This window comes from Pipistrellus kuhlii, unplaced genomic scaffold, assembly GCF_014108245.1.
Source record: "Pipistrellus kuhlii isolate mPipKuh1 unplaced genomic scaffold, mPipKuh1.p scaffold_m20_p_6, whole genome shotgun sequence".
Classification (NCBI taxonomy): domain Eukaryota; kingdom Metazoa; phylum Chordata; class Mammalia; order Chiroptera; family Vespertilionidae; genus Pipistrellus; species Pipistrellus kuhlii.
This window is the reverse complement of record NW_023425562.1, coordinates 31,899,863-31,922,342: the sequence shown is the minus strand read 5'-3', so window position 1 is coordinate 31,922,342 and position 22,480 is coordinate 31,899,863. Positions and strand designations below refer to the sequence as shown.

The 22,480-nt window shown below is 38.6% G+C and overlaps 1 protein-coding gene across 6 annotated transcripts; it reads left to right on the top strand.

Moving 5' to 3' along the window:
- The first annotated feature begins 3,761 nt into the window (after positions 1-3,761).
- LOC118708330 (myosin regulatory light chain 12B) lies at positions 3,762-21,278 on the top strand. Of its 6 annotated transcripts, none has more exons than XM_036419615.2 (4): positions 3,762-3,895; positions 13,701-13,899; positions 15,805-15,966; positions 18,150-18,565. In XM_036419615.2, the coding sequence occupies exons 2-4, from the start codon at positions 13,716-13,718 to the stop codon at positions 18,320-18,322; spliced, it is 519 nt and encodes a 172-aa protein (XP_036275508.1). In that variant the 5' UTR covers positions 3,762-3,895; positions 13,701-13,715; the 3' UTR covers positions 18,323-18,565. The 6 variants fall into 6 exon arrangements, with proteins under 6 accessions (XP_036275508.1, XP_036275510.1, XP_045430609.1 ...); XM_045574653.1 differs by having other exon boundaries at positions 3,785-3,898; XM_045574656.1 differs by lacking the exon at positions 3,762-3,895 and adding an exon at positions 4,855-4,875.
- The last annotated feature ends 1,202 nt before the right edge of the window (positions 21,279-22,480 follow it).

The following is a 22,480-nucleotide window of genomic DNA, read 5'->3' as shown; positions in this document are numbered from 1 at the left end:
CTTGTTTAAGACTTATTTATTTATCAAAATAGACTTCTATTGGTTTTAGTTGCATCTTCCAATGAAAGAAAATGGTGTGGTTGTTAGACCTTTTTCTTACTTCTCCCAGTTTTTCTAACAGTCCTATCTCCTCTGCTATTCATTCCCTCCCAAAGAAATACAAGTTTAACTTCCTTAACTGTGTTTCCTGCACTTTGTCTTCCAATTTTAAAAATAATTTGCGCTGAAACCGGTTTAGCTTAGTGGTAGAGCGTCTGTCTGTGGACTGAAAGGTCCCAGGTTCGATTCGGTCAAGGGCATGTACATTGGTTGTGGGCACATCCCCGGTGTGGGGTGTGCAAGAGGCAGCTGGTCGATGTTTCTCTCTCATTGACGTTTCTAGCTCTCTATCTCTCTCCCTTCTTCTCTGTAAAAAATCAATAAAATATATTAAAAATAATAATAAAAACTTGCTATAGAATTTGTATATGATAGTTTTAGTAGTTTTAAATCCTTAAGTTTAACATACCTACCAACATTCTTATCTGTCCTAAGCTTTTCGTGTCATTTAAAATTAGACCAGGCCAATGAGTTTAATTTTAATTTGTCCTAATTTTTAAAACTATTTTAGACTCAAAGGGTCTATGAAATGCTTCTAACAAGTTACATTTTTTTTTTTGTATTTCAAAACGTTGGAAATACAGTACACCATTTTTTTTATTATATAAAACTTTTCTTTAACACAATCCATATTGAAATACCATGTTTGTTTATGCAGAGATTCACCATGAGTCCATGTGTGAATTTTGGACATTCCTGCCCTGCCCACAAACAAAACAGCTGAAGCTAAGTGCTTGGGAAAGTGAGATCATTATTTCAATACTCAAAATAACTTCTGCTATTTCAGAAATGCAGGACTGTTTCAGAGTTAATAAGGAAATGGTTGACACTTTGATTTGCTTTGTACTTCAAAAAGCTAAAGATTGATGAATTTAAAAGTTAAAGCATTGTGGGAGGAGTTGGTTGAAAATTTTACAATTAGCCTATAAAGATGAGTAATTGACAATTACTCTAATTTTACATTTTATTGACTATTAACCAAACTATCTTTAGACAAAATCATTACCTCACTCAATAAACAATTAATTGAATAACTTCAGGGTGGCAGACCTTTGCACTCAACAGGATAGGTGAGCCAGCTTTATAGAACAGGAGTAGAAGGACCAGTACCACAACTGCTCTTGCTCCCTTTTTTTTTAAAGATATTTTATTGATTTTTTTTTTTTACAGAGAGTAAAGGCAAGGGATAGAGAGTTAGAAACATTGATGAGAGAGAGAAACATCATCCCATGTGCCAGCAACCAAGGTACATGCCCTTGACCGGAATTGAACCTGGGACCTCTCAGTCCGAAGGCCGACGCTCTATCCACTGAGCCAAACCGGTTTCGGCCTCTTGCCCCTTTAAGGTTAGAATCTTAACCACCTGCCTTAAGTATTTTTTCCAGGCTATAGCCATGAAGTTAAAATCTTACTTTGCTGAATCGAACTTCCACTTCAACTGAAAATAAGATCACTTCTGCTTTGTTAACAGATTTCTAGTTAAGAACAAATAACGTTTTCCACTTAAGGAAGAAAAGTGGTCTCATTTACTAAAATTATTTTTTGCAGTGTCCCCATTTCCATTTCAGCTAACTGCTCAAAGAACTGGCTGCCATTAGGAGCAGTGCATGGGCTCCCTAGTGAAATAAGTCTCCTAATTTAGTAATAGCATTCTCTAGGTAGTAAGTAGGCTTTGCTTAAGGGAAGTTGACTGCTTAATAAAGAGCTAAAGCATCTACTCCAACAGTGGATTTGACTGAAAACCAGTCTCCATGATGAAAATCATACTTGAAACAAACCATTTCAAACGTTCTTTGAAACCAACCTAACAGGGGTAGCCTTGTTAGGATTATATTGTCATTTGGACTCCAGATCCCAAATTTTCTTGATCCAGAAGCCTATAACTGGAGAGCAGGAATTGGTGAGTGCTACTGGGCAAAAGGGAAGATAGCCAGACTCTGAGACAGAAGCAAATTCTGAAAAGGAAAGGCAATGATTTTCTACAGAGTAGGAGAGAAAGGACAGCAAGAGGTCTCACACCTAGACTTAGAGGGATGCCAGCAAGTTGTAAGAAGAATCAGAAAACAGTAAAAGGGCTGAAGAGAGGGAGATAGAGCCATAAAACATGAAAACCATAAATTTAAATTTTAGTTTCTCAGTTATATTAGACATATTTAAGGAGGATATGCCATAAATAACCATTTCCCAAGTGCTAGATATTTAGATACTCAGCTTTTCATTAATATTATTTTTCTTTTGAATCTTGAGAGGAAAAATATACCTTAGAGTTATTTTTTTAGAACTGTTACCTAGTAGAACTTACTATGGTAATGGCCAAAGTACGGTCAGGGTGTCTCAGCTATTAAGGTGGCCAGGGTGAGGGTTATGCAATGGTAACAGACCATACTTAGAATCTGAGTACTAAGACAAAAGACCTAAGAAGCCAAAACCTTAGGTTTGGGGGGGAAATTATTTAAACTATTGGACCAAGAACAGAATGCAGCAACAGAAAATCGAATATTTTAGAACCCAGGTATGACTTCTGTGCAGTTGCTTTTCAAATTTTATTGAGAAAATGCATTATTAGGAACTGGACCTTGGTCTGGGACAAGGACCACAGCATCAGCATCCCCTGGAAATACAAATTATCACTTCACCCTCCACCCACTGAATCTGAGTATCTGGGGCTGGGGCTCAAGAATCTTACCAAGCCCTCCAGGTTTTCCTTATGCATGCTACTATTTAAGAACTAACTGTATAGAGTGCTGAACACAGTTTCTAACATCTAGGAACTGATCAAACATTTCTAGAATATAAATGAATTATTCATCTCCCCAGCACGCATTCAAGCAATCACAAGTGCTCAATAAAGGTTTGCTATTAAGTTGCCTATCCTCCATTCAGAAATAGTGCTATCTATATTATTCCAGGGTGAGGTCACAGCCATAAACAGTAACCAAAACAAAGTTTGAATAATGTAGCTTCGCCGTTTCCTTTTTGGCCAAGAGCGATTGTATGCGTGTGTGTTCCTGACATCTCCTGAATTTCAGACCCAAAAGAAAGCAAGTAATTTGAATAAAACTTTCTTGTGGTTGGAAAGGGAATGAAACCTGCTGTCCCTGGCCTGGTATCGTAAACCTTATAATTTGATAGTAAAAAGATGATTCGGATTGGAGTGCAGTGTTAAAAGGTTTGCCAGCAGACAGGAGCCCGTGCCCTTTTCCCTTTTCCAGTATTTCGTGGGACATACCCAAAAAATTACTTTTACCTGAAGTTCAAATGTAACTAGTCCCGCTGTACTTTTTATGGGTTAACTCTGCAGCCCCGGGTGGGCGGTTCCCGACGCTCGGGACCCCGAAACCCTGAAACCCAGAGGGGCTGCGCCCCGCCCCGCCCCGCCGCGCCGCGCCCCGCCCCGCCCCGCCCGGGTCAAATTCCAGGCCCCGGCGCCGGGAATGCGGAAGGGCGCGGGGACCGCGGCGGCGGAGGGGGGCGACGCGGGCGGCGGGGCTGCACTCTGCCCGTCCCGCCCGCACCAGCCGGGCTGAGAAAGCCGGCGAAGACCCCGGCCGTGCTCGCCGGCCGGCCCCGCTCCCGGTGGCCGCGGCGGGCTCCGCTCCAGCCCGACGGAGCACCGCGCCGCACGCCCACCCCCCCCTTCCCGAGTTGGTTCCCGCCGCGCCTTCCGGTGCGCCTTCCGGTCCGCCTCCCGAGGCAGGAAGTGCCGGGCGCCGCCTCTGCCGCGCCACAGCTCCGCGATCGTCGTAGTCGCCGGTCGTCTGGTGCAGGGCAGCCCGCGTTCTGGTGTCTGGCGGCGGCGGTGAGTGGCTCCTGTCCCCGCGCCGACACCCCTTGGGCCCCAGGGGCCCCCTCTGCCTCCCGGCACACGCCGGCGGTCAGACTGCTACTGGGGGTGGGGGGCGGAGGGCGGGGGACTGTCAGGGTGGGCGCGGAGCCCTGGCCACCGCCCGGCCAGGCCTGAACGGAAGCTCCCGGCGGAGGGAGCCGCCTGGGAAAAGGCCCGGCTGGAAGAGGTGGCCGGCCCCGGCCCCGCGTCACCCAGGGTGACATCACACCTGGTGCCTGCCCTGCCCCTGCCCCTGCCCCCGCCCCCGCGGGCCCAGGCGGTCCATTCCATTCGGGGGCTGAGCCCCGGTTCTGTACCGCACCCAGGGCTTGAGCCTTTGGGGGATGCTGGAGTCTAGGGACGCACGGTTCCTGCCTTAGATGAAACGTCCAAGGAAACTATTAGAGAAACATTTTAACCTATACCGGGTACTGGTTAGTATAGGCTACACAATGTCATGATGTCCCTAGGAGTTGTCTCACTGCAGCTTGCATCTTATAAAGATTTAGTGCATTCGTGTTGATTGGAGAAAAGGATACATAAAAATCAGGAAGGTTTTCCATTGAATTGTGGCCTCGTTGGAAGCCTTGGAGTCAGCCCTAGAAGGGAGAATTTCGTATTTTCTGGTTGGATCTGTGGTAGGAGGTCACAAGCCCAAAAGCAGCCAATGTGGGAATTTGTGTCGAGTGGAAAGGAGATGGTGGGAAGACGACCTTGAATGGAACAGAACTATAAGGAGTAATCGCTGGAAATAAGGGGGGTGGATGGGTAGGTAAATGTGGCCTTTTTTTTTTTTAGGATGCCTTGTAAACTGGAGGAAAAAGAGAAGATTACATAAGAGGCATTAGGGAGTCGTTTTGGATTCTTCACCAAGGAAGTAATATGAAGAAAGGGTATTTAGAGATTAGTTTGGCAGCCTTTGTTTAAGATGAAATTGCATTGGTCCGTTGGTAAGAAAAGCATTTTAGAATTCAAAAGAACTTTATAGATTATCTTTCATTTTATGATTGAGGAAACAAACCAAGAGAAGTGAGATGACTTGCCTAAGATCATTTGAGGGGATGCCCCCCGTTTTCTCTGTAAGCATTAGGTGGACCCTCCTGGACTTCATAACAAAATATACAAGTTTGTGTTTGTTTAGGCTCTGTTGAATGAAACAACTACAATGGCTGAGTCAACCTTCATTTATGTTTCAGTAGGACCAAATTTAGACAAGATGAGCGGCAACTTTGAAGGAAGGACAGTCCTCAGGTCCGGGCTGTAGGGGTTAGCAAAGATAAGAGGACTTGGACCCCCTAAATGAGGCTGGTTATCCCTCTCCCAAGATTCAGACACCAGGTATCTAAGAATGGTTTTCATTGCCGCCAACTTTTGAGATCTTCCTCATTTCACACTTGAGCAGTGTGGTGGCATTGCTTATTACTCCCATCTGGCTATGAATATTTTCATGGTCGAGAATTTCAGTTGCCAATATGCAGGATATTATATTAATTGATTAGTGATACAGGTTCTGGGGGGCTAGACTTCCTGAGGAGAGATCCTGGATCTAAGCTCTACCTTTTTCTAGCTGCATGGCCATAGGCAAATTGATTATTCTTCTTGCCCTGTTTTTCTCATCTAAGAAAGGGGGATAATAGTTTCATCTGTATTATAAGTTATTGTGAGGATTAAATATGTTAACCGTAACATGCTTAGACCAATGCCTCGCACATATTTAGCACTTGGTTATTGGCTATTAGTACTGTTTCTTCCAGGTATAAAATAACGGTAGCTGGTAATTTTGGTAAGGATCTCTGCAGGAAGGATTCAGTGAAGTTTATGCTAATCCATGGGTAGACCACAGAGAAAAGCCTTGTTTTGGGAATCAGATCCAGGTCCTACCTTATAATATGCATCTATATATGTAACTATTTGTGATAGGAAGGAAGCATGTTTATGTATTTACGTGACTAGTATTTATTGTACACCTGCCGTGTGTAACTCACTCTAGTAGACCTGCAATCCAAGGTAGAAAGGCTAAATGTCATAAAAATGTATATGTAAATGGCATGGCAATGGAATACTACTAGGCAGTTAAAAAAAAAAAAAAAAAAAAAAAAGAATGAACCCCTGTTAGGCGAATCTCAGAAACATTACATTGAGTGAAAGAAGTCAGGCACGTAGAATGTACACTGTATAATTCCATTTATAGAAGTCAAAGACAAAATGAATCTATGGTGATAGAAATCTGAGCAATGGTTGCCTATGAGAGAGGATGGTTGACTTCGAGGGAACTGACTGGCATGATGTTAACATTTGTTACTTGATTGGGGTGGTGGTTACATGAGTATACACATTTACCAAAACTTATTTTAAGATCTGTGCATTTCATCAGATATAAATTTTATTGTAATAAAACAAAGTTATATAGGAGTTCAGAGCATGGAAAGTTTACTGCCAACTGGGACAATCATAAAATCTATAATGAAGAAATATTATTATGAAATGATATTAATATTATTATTGTGGCTAGGTTAGGGTATCGTTCCGTACACCAAGAGGTTGCGGGTTTGATTCCTGGTCAGGGCACATAACCTATGCAGGTTCCATCTCCAATCAGGGTCGGTACAGGAGGCAACACATACATGTTTCTCCCTCTCCCTTCTACTCTCTCTAAAAAAATTTTAAAAACAAGCAAAAAAAAGTATCCTCCAGTAAGGATAAAAATAAAAATAAATGACAGCATGTGCTAAACATTAAAATTTAACCATAAACTACAAGGAAAATTTAACTGGTGCTAAGAAAAAAGATGTAAACATTGAGTAAAGCTCTTGGGGGGGGGAGATATAATTTATTGAATTGATTACATATTTGCCTAAATATGCATCTTAAAAACAATCACGTTATTAAATATATGAGGTTAATTTTGTGGGGTTTTTTAACATAAGTACTAAATTTTCTTTATAATTGCTGTTTTCAAACTGTTGCTCATGAATCCAGTGAGCACAAACATTTGTCCGAACTATGGTAATGACCTTGGGAATCTGTAAGAAATTTATAAAAATAGACCTTGGTGAAGATGACAGTTGAATCGAAGTGATCTTAGGTTTCAGCCCAAGAACTGCTGCTCTCTGCTTTTTTTGTGTTCATCCATTCTCAGTCTCACCCTGTGCCTTTGCTCAGAAGTTGGCTTTGCCAATGGAGATCTCTTAAGCATCCTGCTTCAGGCATCTCTTCTGCCATTTTGCTGCAGCGTGGCCAAAACTTGATCTTTATATCATCCCTTTGCTCACAAAACCAGTTCCTCTTCCCTCCTTAATAACCTCATTTTTGAGTAGTAACTTTGTGCTACCAGTTTTTCAACCAGTACTTTAAAAGCAAAGTCATTCAAGGACTGCCCTAAAGGAAATTCCAATTAGGAGGCAGGAACTAGCAAGCAAATCAGCGTAGGAATCAGTAAGAAGAACAGGATAGTGGAGATGGGAATGTTGGAGAAGGGGTGACTCTGTTGCAGTTAAAAGAGGAACCCACAGAAGTTGGAGAGAAATTGAACAGAAGGAATTGACATTTTCTAATCAGAAATAGAAAATTCCCTACAGTGCAAACTTGATTATGGCCCCTTTGACTTTTCAAAATTCTGTGGTTATAACTCTGACATAAAGGTATGACCTATTTTAACATTAAAGAGACTAAGGAAACACCGTGGCTTTATTAGTTTTCTATTGCTATATAACAAATTACTCCAAAACTTAGCCCTTAAAAAACAACAACAGTAAACAGTTTCTGAAGGTCAGGAATTTCAGGGCAGCTTAACTAGGTGGTTCTGGCTCAAGGCCTCATGAAGATGCCAGGTGGGTTTGCAATCTTGAAGAAAGATCAGCCTCGAAGATGGCTGATTCACATGACTGGCAAGGTGATCCTGACTATTGACAGGAGGCCTCAGTTCTCTGCCACATGGACCTTTCCTTAGGGTGCATACTACCCTAATAACCTGGTCCTGGTTTCTCCCAGATTGTGATCCAAAGGGGAGAGCAAGGCAAAAGCTGCAGTGTCTGTTACGACAAAGTCACACTATTATTTTTGCAATATCCCATTGGTTATGAAGGGTAGTAGAATATGTCATTCCAAAATATGCCACTTGGACATAAATACTATTTTGAGCTAAAGGCAATTTATTGTAGAGGCCAAACAAGACAAAAGCAGGACATAAATTTATAAAGGTTTCCTTCCCTCTCTACCAGGAAGGACAAAGGTCACTCTCTGTAGCCAACTTTAGACTCTATCAGTGAAGAAGGCCCTGATTTCAGTCTACATGACAAATATTACCCTTGTTTGCTTTGCTTTTCCTGGTAACTTTCCATAACTAGCTTCTCCCCATAACATATCTTTCTTCTTTTTGTCTTCAGTTGAAGATGATATTTAAGCCTGAATTCTAAGCCACCTCTGATAATTGTTTTTTCTCTGGATATATCCATGTATACATGTTAATAAACTTCTCTTTGTTTTTCTCTTGTTAATCTATTATTACAGTGGTGTCAGGAAGAACTCAGAATGTAGAGGGTTATTTCACCTTCCTTACTGTTTCACAGGTCAACAGTCTTTTTTTTTTTTTTTTTAATATATTTTATTGATTTTACACAGAGAGGAATTGAGAGGGATAGAGAGTTAGAAATGTCGATGAGAGAAATACATCGACCAGTTGCCTCTTGCACACCCCCCACTGGGGATGTGCCCGCAACCAAGGTACATTCCCTTGACCGGAATTGATCCCAGGACCTTTCAGTCCGCAGGCCGAAGCTCTATCCACTGAGCCAAACTGGTTTCGGCTCAACAATCTTTTTTATTGGAGGGACTACACAAGGACATGAGGAAATGTTGAGGGCCATTTTGGATTCTGGCTACCACCAGGGAACAGATTCAACTCAGGATACAGGCGGTAACATAAACAAATACTGACCATCAGGAAGATAAGAGGGAATAGTAGGAATTGCTCACTGAACACTCATTATCTATAGGAATTTGGGAATGCTGGTCAAGTGATTCCTATCATATAGTTTTCCAAGATTCCTGAAATTTGTTTTTATTAAAGTAAAATATTCAGGTTTTTAAAACGAGTTCAGTAATTTAAAAAGGCACTTAAAAGACCATACCTGGGGATACTAAATGAACTTCCTACAGACTGCATATATTTGGTAACTGCCAGTTTGACTTCTGATTTACCTACCTTTTATTTTATAGATGAAAAAAATGAGAACCAGGAAAGCTAAAATAACTGAAAGCCATACAACTTGAAAATGACAGAACTGGAATTAGAATCCTGTTCTCCAGCATCACCATTAAACCATGATACCTTTATTAGTTCAGCCAATACCTTCCATGTAATTAATGTAGTGATTCTCAGCCTTCAAAGTACTTTGGAGTTACCTGGTACATTTTTAAAAATACTGATTCCTGGGCCCTGCCCGTGGACATTCATTTTCAGTTAAACTAGAGTAGGACCTGGGCATCAGTTTTTTTAAACCTCCAGGGTGATTTTAATGTACAGTCAAGATTGAAAGCAGAAGGTTAACTACTGTGAGGGCCATATTTACTTGCCATATGGTGACAGCAATTAGCTAATTTAAGATACTTAAAAAAATGTCAAGGAATTCATACATAGCTGATAGAATATACCTCATCACCATATTCACAAGCTTCCAATAAAGCTATGTAGGCTGAATGATGTTCACAAGCAGTTTCTGCTTATTAATGATTATGGTGCCCATGTTTTGATTTGCACATTAGTATTGCAAGTGATTTTGCAAGTATTTATTTGAATATGTTGATGCCACAGCCACCTATAATACCAGGGTTTTTGTGTGTTTTTTTTATTCCTGCCCTTTTTATAACCTCTGTGAACGCTACTTAGGACCTTAAATTCACTCTATATTGGGAATTTATAAAAAATAATTAAAAATTTGAAGAGGAAGTAAAAAGTCCTTCCTGCTATTGAGGGTTATTCATTACATCATGTGCTACATTATATTGTATATGGATATTATTTTCTGTAACTGTAGTTTAAGGGTAAGGTTTGGTTGTTTTTCTTTACAGTTATAGGTTAAAAATTAATTTGACGTCCTAGGTATACTCAAAATATTAGAAGAGCATTTAATACAGAGAAAACATATAGATAGAAATAACCTTGAGTAAAGGGGGTTTGACTCCTAGCTTGCCACTAGGTGATCTCTGGCAAATTATTTAATATCTTTGATCTTCAGTTTTTTTCATTTGTACAGCAGGCATATACCAGTTAAATTTAATGCATATAATGTGCTTAGCACATGAGTCACTCAATAAATGGTAGTAGCTATTAGTTGAGTAGGCCTTTAATTCTCTCTCTGTTCTTAAAACATTTTGAGCTAGAAAAATAGCAAGAGCAAAAGTGCAGTACACAAACTGCGTGGTGCCTTGGGCCCAAACAAGCAGTGTGGGATTGCTGAAGGAAAAGCACAAAGCAGAGAAGGTCTAGAGATGAGGCTGGAAAGGTCATTCTAGAGTAGACAGAGGAGGACCTGGTACGCCATGCTTAAGAATTTATACTTTGTCCGAGACCGGTTTGGCTCAGTAGATAGAGCCTCAGCCTGGGGACTGAAAGGTCCCGGGTTCGATTCCGGTCAAGGGCATGTACCTTGGTTGCGGGCACATCCCCAATAAGGGTGGTGCAAGAGGCAGCTGATCAATGATTCTCTCTCTCATTGATGTTTCTAGCTCTCTATCCCTCTCTCTTCCTCTCTGTAAAAAATCAACAAAATATATATTTTTTAAAGAATTTATACTTTGTCCTATGAGGCAGTAGAAAGCCAAAGAAGATTTTTTAAGGGGGAATGGTAATGTCATAGTTATGTTTTAGACACTTCTGGCTGGAACATGAAGGGTAGTTTAGAGGGGACTAAGAAGCAAGGATATTGTTTAGTTGGCTATAGAAGTGCACAGAGATGATGAGGGCCCAGCTGGAATGAGGAAGATGAACAAATCTGAGAAATATTTAAGAGGTAAGGCTGATTCATCAGGGATAGACATGAGTCACGGTGACTCCTAGGTTTCTGGTTTGGTCAGTGGGTAAGTGATGGTGCCATTAATTGAGAGAAAACAAAAAGATGAGAAAGTTTAGGAAGGGGAAGACAATTCAGTCTTCAACACATTGGTTATGAGTGTCTGGGATATTCAAATGGATACTTTTCACAAGCAGTTGGATATTTGAGTATGTAACTCAAGGACAGGTCAAACCTGGAGGTAACAGACTTAGGAAACATAGGTGTGGTCAGAACTGTGAGAGTCAATGAGATCATCCAAGCAGGGCCAAGTCCTGACTGCTAGAATACATGAATATTTAATGTAATTGAGTGGAAGAGATAAAGGCATAACAAGAAAATGGAGGAGGACCAGCCATAGAACTGAGAGAGATTATATGGGTGACACCAAGTCAAATACAGCATTTTACATCAATCAGTCTTTCCAATATAATGTTTAGGAGCCTTCCTCATTAGAGGTAAGGTCTTCAAGGTTGGGAACCTTGCAGTCTCTTTCCATTGGGACAGTTCATTTCTACTGTGACTTTCACTAAGACCAAGAATTTTTGAGTCTCTAAAGAGGAATAAAATGGTATCAGATACAGCAGAGTGGTCCAAGGAGATTTAGACTGGATTTGGTAATTTGAAAGTAGTTGCAGTAGAGAAAAGAAAGCCAGATTGTGGTGGGTGGAAAGTTAGTGGGAAGTGCGAAAGTGGAGAAAGCCTACTTCTCTCAGTAGGTAAGGAGACCAAGGATAGTAGTTTCTTTGTGGGCCAGAATTCTCTGCAGATTGATTGTTTTGCTACAACTTTGTCTCACATTTTTCATTTTATGTGTCTACATGTATAGTTTTTATAGGTACTATATACATGTATAAATGTACTGTTTTTAAATGAAGTACAGAGAAAAAAATAAACTTTAAAAAAAAGAAATGATGGTATCACTACATTGAGCCTGTATCTGCTCTGTTCAAAACTGCATCAAGCCAAACTTCAAAACACCCATGTGGGGTATTTTAGAGATTGAAGAAAGAGAAAGAAAAATTCCCTTGCTCAGCCACTGCCCCAACTAGTCATCTGCTTTCACGCCCAGTGGCTGCAGTTAAAGAACAGTCCCCAAGACCACCCTTATTTCTGACACCAATGGCAAGTGTGGGTTTCCAGGATAACTCAGGTTCAATATTTTGCTAGGATTCACAGAACTCACTGAAAGCTGTTATACCCCTGGTTTGGTACAGTAAAAGGGTTCAGATTAAAATTATCCAAGGGAAGAGACACATGGTACAGAGTCCAGGAGTCTTCTAAATGCAGAGCTTGCAATTGTTGTCTCTCATGGACAGTATTGACTTCTGACAGCAAGGTGAGACAGTATGCATGGAGTATTGCCAACCAAGGACACGCACTTGATCCTTGATATCCATAGATTTTATTGGAGCTCTGGCACTTAGATACAGTTGACTGCTGCACAACTTACCTCAGCCTCCAACCCCTTGAGAGGTCAACTGATAACACATGACCCTACGCCCCATGGTAAATCACATTGTTAAAAAATCTAGTGTGACCCAAGATCCCAGATACCAGGTGTGACATTTCAAGGCCTTGAGTTTACTTTCCAGGAGCCAAGGACAAAGGCCAGACTTTCCTTTTTGCAAAATTAAGTTCCTTACTCCACAGGAGCCACTGATTTTGTTTGTTTGTTTGTTTGTTTTTTAACCTAGGTAGTATCGATTTCATAGGGAATTTGTGAAGGTTGAATATACACTGGATAAAAAATTTACTCTGGTGTCCTTGGATTTTCTGAAGTTATATGTATTGTAGTAATAATAGTGGAGCTAAGATTCAGACTTGGGATGTTGTAATTAAAATTACAAATAAAAAAATGGATGAAAAGTGTTCATTCTTTTTGGCATTTAAATTATTGGTGGCTTTCAATAGAGTATTGGAGGCTGCTACCAACACCATGTTACAGAGAATTGAGTTATTGGGAAGATGAGAAAATGGAGGCAGTTGAGTATTAATCTGAAAGCTTTGTCAAGGGAAATGGGAAATAAAAAAGTAACAAGAAGGGATACAAGATTAAAGGACAGGTTTTGATGATTTTTTTAAACGATAGCCTTTTTAACTTGCACCATATAGTGACTATAACAGTTTCTTTGTGTATGTTATCTTGTTTAATTCTTACGTGCACTGGAATAAATATCGTGTTTTGCTGTAAAACAGAGTATTGATTGAGCTTCGATGCTTTTCAAACCATGTTTTGAAAATACTGAGGCTCAGAGAGGTTATGCAACATTGGTAATAAAGTGGAAATAAGTAAAATGGAGGATTGTTGTGAGGATTAAATGAGGCAGTCCTTGTAAAAATAAGATACCAACTTTAGAGTCTTCTCTTTAGCGGAGCCCCCTGTCTGCATAACTGTTTGGCTCATAGTAAGCACTCAGTAAATGCTAGGTTGTTACATATTTTAAAATTAATTCCCACTTAATAAATATGGGTTTAATGAAATTTTAGGAGAAGCTACATCAATAATATCTATTGTTTCTTAATTTCTTTGAAACTGCTTTTTTTTTTTTTCTAGCCATTTAATTGTCACATTGGAAATAGAGTTTGTATATATATTTATTCCTGCTCTAATGAAGTAATATTTCTACATTAAGGTATTTTTACTCTTTAACTTTAGGTATTATAAGTTCTGTTTTTGCTTTATCTTTTATGCATTCTTTTTTGCTTTTGCTTTTTAACTCTAGAATTAAGCAGCCACCATGTCGAGCAAAAAGGCAAAGACCAAGACCACCAAGAAGCGCCCCCAGCGCGCAACATCCAATGTGTTCGCCATGTTTGATCAGTCACAGATTCAGGAGTTTAAAGAGGCCTTCAACATGATTGATCAGAACAGAGATGGTTTCATTGACAAGGAAGATTTGCACGATATGCTCGCTTCTCTAGGTAGACTTTTATATTCTTAATATGCCTGATTTCAAAAAATAATAATTCAGCATTCTGTGAATCATTTTCTGTGTGATGTCCAAATATTCCTGCCCTGTCTCCAGAGCCTACTGAGAAATGCCTGGATGGGAGGTGGCATGTTGGGGTTTGGCCAGTCATAAGAGGATGAGCCTGTAGGGTTGGGGACCTGGCAGGTACTTGGCCAGGCAGGCCTCAGTTCCTCACAGCTCAGTATTATAGGTCTAGGTGAACAGCCAGGAGATGGGTAGGTGGAAAAATATTGGAATTTATAACAAAATGTGTGACTAATAATATAGCCAGTTAGTAATAAATGTTGAGGACCGTTTATAGGTAGGAAGTAACAATAATAATGACGATAGTCTAAGGAGGAAGGGCATTGCTACTGGAAAAGGAAACACAGGAAAGGGGACTTTCATAATTTTATAAATTTTTTTATAACTAAAGAAAAGAAAATGTAAAGATAAATGATTTAAAGTAGCCTGGCAGGCGTGGCTCAGTGGTTGAGCATCGACCTGTGAACCAGGAGGTCACAGTTCAGTTCCTGGTCAGGGGCACATGCCTAGGTTACAGGTTTGACCCCCAGTAGGGGGTGTGCAAGAGGCAGCTGATAGATGATTCTCATCAATGTTTTTAACTATCTCTCTCTCTTTTTCTCTGTAAAAAATCAATAAAATATATTATAAAAAAAAGAATCTAGAGATTAATTTTGGGCTAATCTTTGTTGGGTAGGTATGAGTGAAGATTGTAAAGCAGTAAGACAGATACTGACTTGGCATTTAAATTTCACCCAGATTCCCAGGATTAAAACTTTACATACCGTATGAACCATAATTCTAGAGTTGACTATCAGTAAGTGCATCTGGATGTAATATTGAGGTGCCTCCTTAGATATGAATATCCAACTTACAGATGTCCTTTTTATGGAGAATCATACAAACTTAGTGTTAGAAGGAACCTTTCAGGTACCAAATTTAATCAGTCCATTTTACAGATTTAAAAAGTAAACCCTGGACACCTGCCACTTTCTCCCAGGTCACACAGCCAGCAGCTGAACTGAAATGCAAACCACAATTCCAGACCTTCTATTCTACTATTCCTTCTAGACTGCTATTCCATTCATTGTTACTCCTACCTTATGTGGCCATTCCAGGGGAATTACTCCAAACTTTGAGAGAGGGGTCGGGCACATCCCTCATTACTGCACTAGAAGAGGGAGAATGCTCTCAGTTGGAACCAAGACTAAGATTTCCATTATGAACAGTACTAAACAAGAATGCAGGGCAGTGACATGAATCAACAGCATTTGGCAGTATGTGTGGCAATCAGTTTGTAACATTGTTCAAAATAATCTCCCAATTTTAAACCAGCCTAATAGTTTTCACTTAAATGACCAACAAATAAAATTTTAAAGCTTACCAATTCATGGGCAACTGTACCATAATTGGAAATAAGGATATTTATATATATATATATATATATATATATATATATATATATATATATATTTTTTTTTTTTTTTTTTTTTTAATAATTGGTATTGAAATGCCCTGATGGCCTTTTATGTTATCAGCATTCAAAATGAATAACATGGCATTGCTGGACCATAGTTTTAGTGTTTGTTTTGTTTAAAATAGTGAAAGAAAAGTTATAGAAAGTATCGATAAATGACCAACATTCAACCTAAGCCCTTTTTTATAATGGTGTATCAGAGATTTTTTATGATGTCAGAAGTTGTCTTTTAAAATGGCCTTAATGCAATTAATTGAAAAATTAGTTTTATGTGAGGATGATATACCTTTTTAAATGTGTTGGGGAGAATAACAGAGCAATTATTTGTTGAAATTAGATCTTTGTCCTTAAATGTTAAAATGTGAACTCTTATAGGAAAGAATCCAACAGATGCATACCTTGATGCCATGATGAATGAGGCTCCAGGTCCCATAAATTTCACCATGTTCCTCACGATGTTTGGTGAGAAGTTAAATGGCACAGATCCCGAAGATGTCATCAGAAATGCTTTTGCTTGCTTTGATGAAGAAGCAACTGGTGGGTGCTCTTTGTTTATGTCCTTATTCCAGACTGTTTGAAACATTTTTTTAGAAAATGAAAAATATAGTTGCCCAGCCAGTATCACTCAGTGGTTGAGTGTTGACTTATGAAACCGGAGGTCAAGGTTTGATTCCTGGTCAGGGCATACGCATGGGTTGCAGGCTCAATCCCCCAGTGTGGGGTGTGCAGGAGGCAGCCCATCAGTGAGTCTCTCTCTCTCTTCCTCTTTGAAATTAATAAAAATACTTTTTTTAAAAAGAAGAAAAAAATTAGTAATATACACATTTTTAAAAATGAATAAAGGGAAACTATTATTTACAATGGTATAATGAGAATGGCTAGGACACAGATATATGTAGATCATAAAGCTACAGAATTTGTGGTGTTACTCTTTGAATTTGGATCTGAGCTTCCTGAAAGCCAAAGAGGATGTCTGTGAAATAGTAGTTCTTAAATAATAAAAGCAACTTCTTCAAGAGACTATAAATCACACCAGAAAGTATACTATCATGTGCCACCTAACAGCTGCTTTGATCAAGCACAGTAGTTGTGTTCACACAAGATTATAATGGAGCTGAAAAATTTCTAGTGATATCATAGCCATTATAACATCAGAGTACACCCATTACTTACCTGTTTGTGGTGAGGCTGGTATATACAAACCTCCTGCGCTGCCAGTTGTATAAAAGTATAGCACATACAATTATGTACAGTACAGAATACTGAGAATGACTGTTACTACCGTGTTTCCCCGAAAATAAGACATTCTCCGAAAATAAGACCTACTTACAGGTTTTCTTCTGAGTGAAATATAAGGCATCCCCCCGAAAATAAGGCCCCCCTAGGCTCTGTCTCAGAATGCTATTGCTAAACATGAGAGATTTGGTCCACTGATTCTGGAAGAAACGGAGTCACAAGAAATTCACCAGGAAATTCAGGAATTAGATTGTTATGATGATGTTCCAGAAGATGATAACATGATTGTCATTGAATAAATGAGTAAATTCTTGATACTGTAGGATTCACAGTTTGTCTGGTTTGTGTTGACAACTACCGTACTACCGTACCGTATACAGGTAATAAAGTTCCTTTATTTTCATTTAACAATAAGTGTGTACCGTATTCTTCTTCATGGAAAAATAAGACATCCCCTGAAAATAAGACCTAGCGCATCTTTGGGAGCAAAAATTAATATAAGGCACTGTCTTATTTTCGGGGAAACAGGGTAGTATCTGTACTATACTACTTTTAAATTTTTATTTATTAATTGATTATATATAGAGAGAAATATTGATTTATCCCACTTACTTATGCATTTATTGGTTAATTCTTGTATGTGTCCTGACTGGGGATTGAACCTTCAACCTTGTATCAGGATGATGCTCTAGCCAACTAATCTGGCCAGGACTATATTACACTTTTTATTGTTATTTTAGAGTGTACTACTTTTAAGAAAAAAGTTTTCTGTAAAGCAGTATGCTGTATGTTAGACCAGCAGCAGCCTCATACATCTCCTGTTTGTTGTATCCCTTCATTGCATCATTGCATCTTGTGCTTGATTTAATCTTATATTTGTACAGGCTTGTAGCCTGGAGCAACAGGCTATACCTATAGCTAGGTATATAGTAGGCTATAACATCTAGGTTTGTGTAAGTACACTTGATGTTTGTATAACCAATGAAATATCCTAATGCTGCATTTCTCAGAATGTATCCATTAAGCAGCACATGATTGTAGTTAACAAACTTGAGTTATTAAAATTTTAGGGTTTTTTTCCCCCCTTCTCATTTTGAAGTATGTAAAGCCTAACTATTCACTTTTCTTACTTCTCTCATTTTCATCTTTTCTTCTATATTAACCCTACATTTGAACTCAGTACCCACATCACCTCCTCAGATGTACCTTGCACCCTATTACTGCTTCCCCATTTCTGTCAACGATGTACCATCATTCATGCTTACACTCTGTTAACTAAACTTTTTAAATGATTTAATGTAATATTGTAAATAACTCAAAGTAAGAGGAAAACATAATAATATAGTTACATAATGTCTTAGTTCACTATTTTGTTTGTTTAAATATGTATGTTCTGAAGTATTTTGTAAGATTGACCTAGTGTAGAAACTAACCATTAAAGTTCCAGGAATTATTCATGATTCCCTTCCTTCTATGTCTTCCAGGCACCATTCAGGAAGATTACCTGAGAGAGCTGCTGACAACAATGGGAGATCGGTTTACAGACGAGGAAGTGGATGAGCTGTACAGAGAAGCGCCCATTGACAAAAAGGGAAATTTCAATTACATCGAGTTCACACGCATCCTTAAACATGGAGCAAAAGATAAAGATGACTGAAAGAACTTTAGCTAACACCTTCCAATTACTTTGTCTTACTCTGTTTTATTCCTCGACACTCTCCGCCATCCTCAGACCTGTTGCATGCAACTTTGTTCCACAGCTTGGCCTCTTTTTTTTTTCTGATGTATTTATTCCAGACTTTTCTGCCACTTAGCACTTGTATAATCAGACTGCAAATGGGGATAAGGATATAAATTGTGTTGAAAAAGAGTTTGCAAATAAAAATCAACCAATGTGAAAGCCCAGGAAAATATATTTGGTATTTCTAGTTTTGCTGGATTTTTACATTTTTATATAATAAAAATGCTATTTTGAAATAAAGATTATGCTGACTCAAATGAAGTGTAATGAAAAGTTAAGTGATAGGTGGGAGTAGTCCTATTTTCATATTTTCAACTTTATGTATTTTAGATTTCATGGTTAACTGATTTTCTCATGTATATGGGACAGTGTTTTTTAGAACTTTTAAGGATAGCCCTGCCAGTGGCTCAGCGGTCAGATTAACATCACAATGCAATAAAAACTATTAGTTAGCCTTTTTTTTCTTCTTTTTTTACACTTCCAAGAAGTCAGATGTTTAAACTACTAAATTATAAATATAGAATGTATCTGAGAAAACACTCAACATTTCGTTGATCTAAGAGTCTAAAAAGATGAGGCGAAAAACTGGAAAAAAAAATCCTTTTATTGTGTGTGAAGTATTGCACACGGACGATTTTAATTGAATCTTGCCAACAACCTTGTGAGATTGATTTCTAGCCTCATACTCATGGTGAGGGAACTGAGCTCCGAGTAGTTGAGTGAGTGATCAGAGTCACTGTTAGGAAGTGTGACCTGGGATGCCTAACCCCATAGCATAGAGTACGGTTTCTATGAAAAGCCCCAAATGCCTGAAAGATCAAGATATTTCCATTACTTTCTAACAAAATGGTGCAATTTATTGAAATTTAAAATTATCTGCTTTGGAAATTGATTATGTGAACAATTTCAGAATTCTATCCAGGTAAAAAACAGAAAAGATTATAATGAATTCAATATTTGAAGGTAAACCATGTGACTGACAAACATAGATAAGGCCGCTATGAGTTTGTTTAAAATCCTCAAGGTGCCAAGCAATATTACAAATAGGGAGAAACCTAACAAAAGTGGGGAGTGGTGGTTTAAAGTTTCCAATGTAGTTTTCACATCTATTCCCTCACTTAAAAGTGTTCTTTTGGTATAATGTCTGCTTAAAATTACATATTGTTTAATGTTTGTGCATTAGGCAAATCTTGGTCACTTGCTGCTGTCACTCAGTTTTTTTCTGGGCTTCCTTTTCATTTTTAAAATGAGAGCAGTTACACTCTTGTGGTTATAGTGTTTCACAGTTCATAAGAGCTTTCATATTTGTTATCTAACACTCACAGCCTAAAAGGTTAATAGGGGAGGTGGTATTCCTGATTCTTTTATGAGGGCTGAAGGTTAGAGAAATTGAAGCATCTGTTTACTCCAACTATAAGAATCCACATCTGGTTTTGGCCAGGCAGGTAGCCCAGTTGGTTGGATGTCATTCCATATACCAATAAGGTCACAGGTTCAATCTCTGGTCAGGGCATTGCAGGAATCAACCAATGAATGTATAGATGGGTGAAACAACTCTCCCCCTTCCTCTCAAATTTTTTTTTAAATCCACATATGGCTGCCTTTTCTACTCACCATGCAGTGTCAAAACCAGTGATTACTGTTTAAGGAAAGGGAGAAATAGATGGGGATAATATTGATCTTGAATAAATCCATCACCTGTTTTGTGCCAGAAACTGTTTTAAGTGTTGGTGATAAACAACTGAGGAGTGAGGGAGGGGAGGGGAGGGAGAACAAACAAGGATGCTGCACCCCCTGGGGCTCACATTCTCTAGTGAGAGACAGGCTCCTATTGAATCATATTGAAGTACTATGGGACATGGCCTCAGGTGAGATGGGTCCTTTCAAGGCACATGTGCCAGGAGCATTATGACATAAGAGGAAAATACAGGAATGGTATTTGCTGTGTAGTCTAAGTGGGAAATCAGGGTTTTGGGCAGGGAAGAAGCATGAAAACCCAACCTTGCTGCTTTGTATTGGAATGGAGGGGCAAGAGCAGATAAAAGTGAGAAGGCTCCCTATTAGGAAGCTTGCCCGAGCCCAAGCCGCCCTCATATCTTGCCTGGCACCATCTATAGTTATTATAACAATATTAACTATATCCCTATGGTGCTATACTCTATATCCCCGGGGTTATTTTGTAACTTCTTAATCCCTTCACCGATTGAATACTTTATGCTAACATATCCTATTTGTTTCATCTATAGCATCTATAGAGAGTTACGGAATTCAGTATTCTAAGGCACTTAGGCTGGGACCTTGTTCCTGCCTAAGTGTCCAATAAATATTGATGACAATGAAAACCCTCTATTTAATATTTTTGTTGAGAATCACATAGTGACGATCTCCTAAGTTGACAATTGATCCCTTGGCCATTGAAGTGGGAATGTGGTGTGTGTGTGTGTGTGTGTGTGTGTGTGTGTGCGCGCGCGTGCACGCGTGCGTGTGAATGTTTACTGTGTGCTAATAAGCATGTTACACTACTGCCCGTTGAGGTATTACATTATCCCTGTTCTACATATGAGGAACTGAGGAGTAGAAATATAACTATCCAAGGTTACCTAACTAGTAAGCAGCGGGGCCATAATTTGGATTCTGGCAGTCTAACTCTAGCACCTGCCCTCCCAGTAAAAAAATTATTAGAAATAACACCCCTAATTTCTTACCTCCACAGAGTAGTTTTAAAAGCATTTGCTATTGCATTTGTTCCTCAAAATTCTAGTAGGTTGATAAGTTAGTCATTGTTATTCCATTATACAGGTGGCAATACTGAGTTACAGAAGTTATTTGCTCAAATTTATATACCTAGACACTGTCTTATCCCGGACTTTTTTGAGCGAGATACAGTGCTTCACATTAAACCTATAATTAATTAATAATTATTGATACCTACAGCCTGACTAAAATTCTGTTTGACTTTAAATTTATGTATGCTATATGTGTTATATAGATGAAAACCATTGATATTTTCAACAATGAAATTATACTTTATTATATATTTAATGAATCACCTTTCCTGATAAATTAACTGCACAAGATTAATTTTTAAAATTCAATATGTATATGAATAAATACTTGAATAATAAAATTTCTTTATTGTAAATTTGGTTTTTTGTTTTAATTTTAATGTTTTTGAAAACATGTCTTACAGTCAATTTTTATATTAATATTTTTATCCTAAAAAGCAATTGTAATGTACCTTAAAATTGATAGATCTTAAGGAAACAGTCTTTGAGATATAAACATACAAACTACTGAAAAATCTGGAGTAAATAGGTCATCTGGGAAGTATGAATGAGCTTGTGAAAGTTTGCCACATAGTAAAATTTTGAGAAAAAATTTCTTGGGAAGAAAAATTATATGAGGATCACAGGTTGCACATGTCACACTCAAACAAGTGAACCTTTTTAATAACATGTCATATGCAATTTTAGAGACAATAACTTGAAGTGTCACTAGATGGCACTATTATCTTGGTTCTGTAATAACCTAGTCCTTAACATGTTAAGCGCCAAGCCTGTTTTGTCTTCCTTTCCTTTCAGTCACCGGTAATTGACATGGCACTTAACATGTTAAAATAAACTTTAGGGGGATAAAGCATGAATAGGAATATGCAGAGAGCACTAGTCCCAATAATGCTGTAACTTTGTCATTGATAACAAAGTCTATTGCAGCGGCATTCATACTATTTCCTGAACCCTAAAATGCAAGAAGCAATCCTTTTTACAATGTGTATTCATTCCTTCATTCACTTACAAATATTTATTGTCTGCAAAGTACTGTGATCTCAGTGATGATGCTCTGGTTATTTTCACACAGAAGTAAGGACTTTTGTTGAAAATGGCTTTGTTCCCGTAAGACCTGAGTCTGCCACTTACCGAGTGTGTCATCATGTGCAAGTCACTCTTACTATCATCACTTCTATTTCAGAGATGAGAAGACTATAGCACAGAACCAATGAATTTACATGAAATGTTTTATAAATCATTCTATCTATATGAATATTAATACTCCTTCAAGAATGTTGAGAACTAT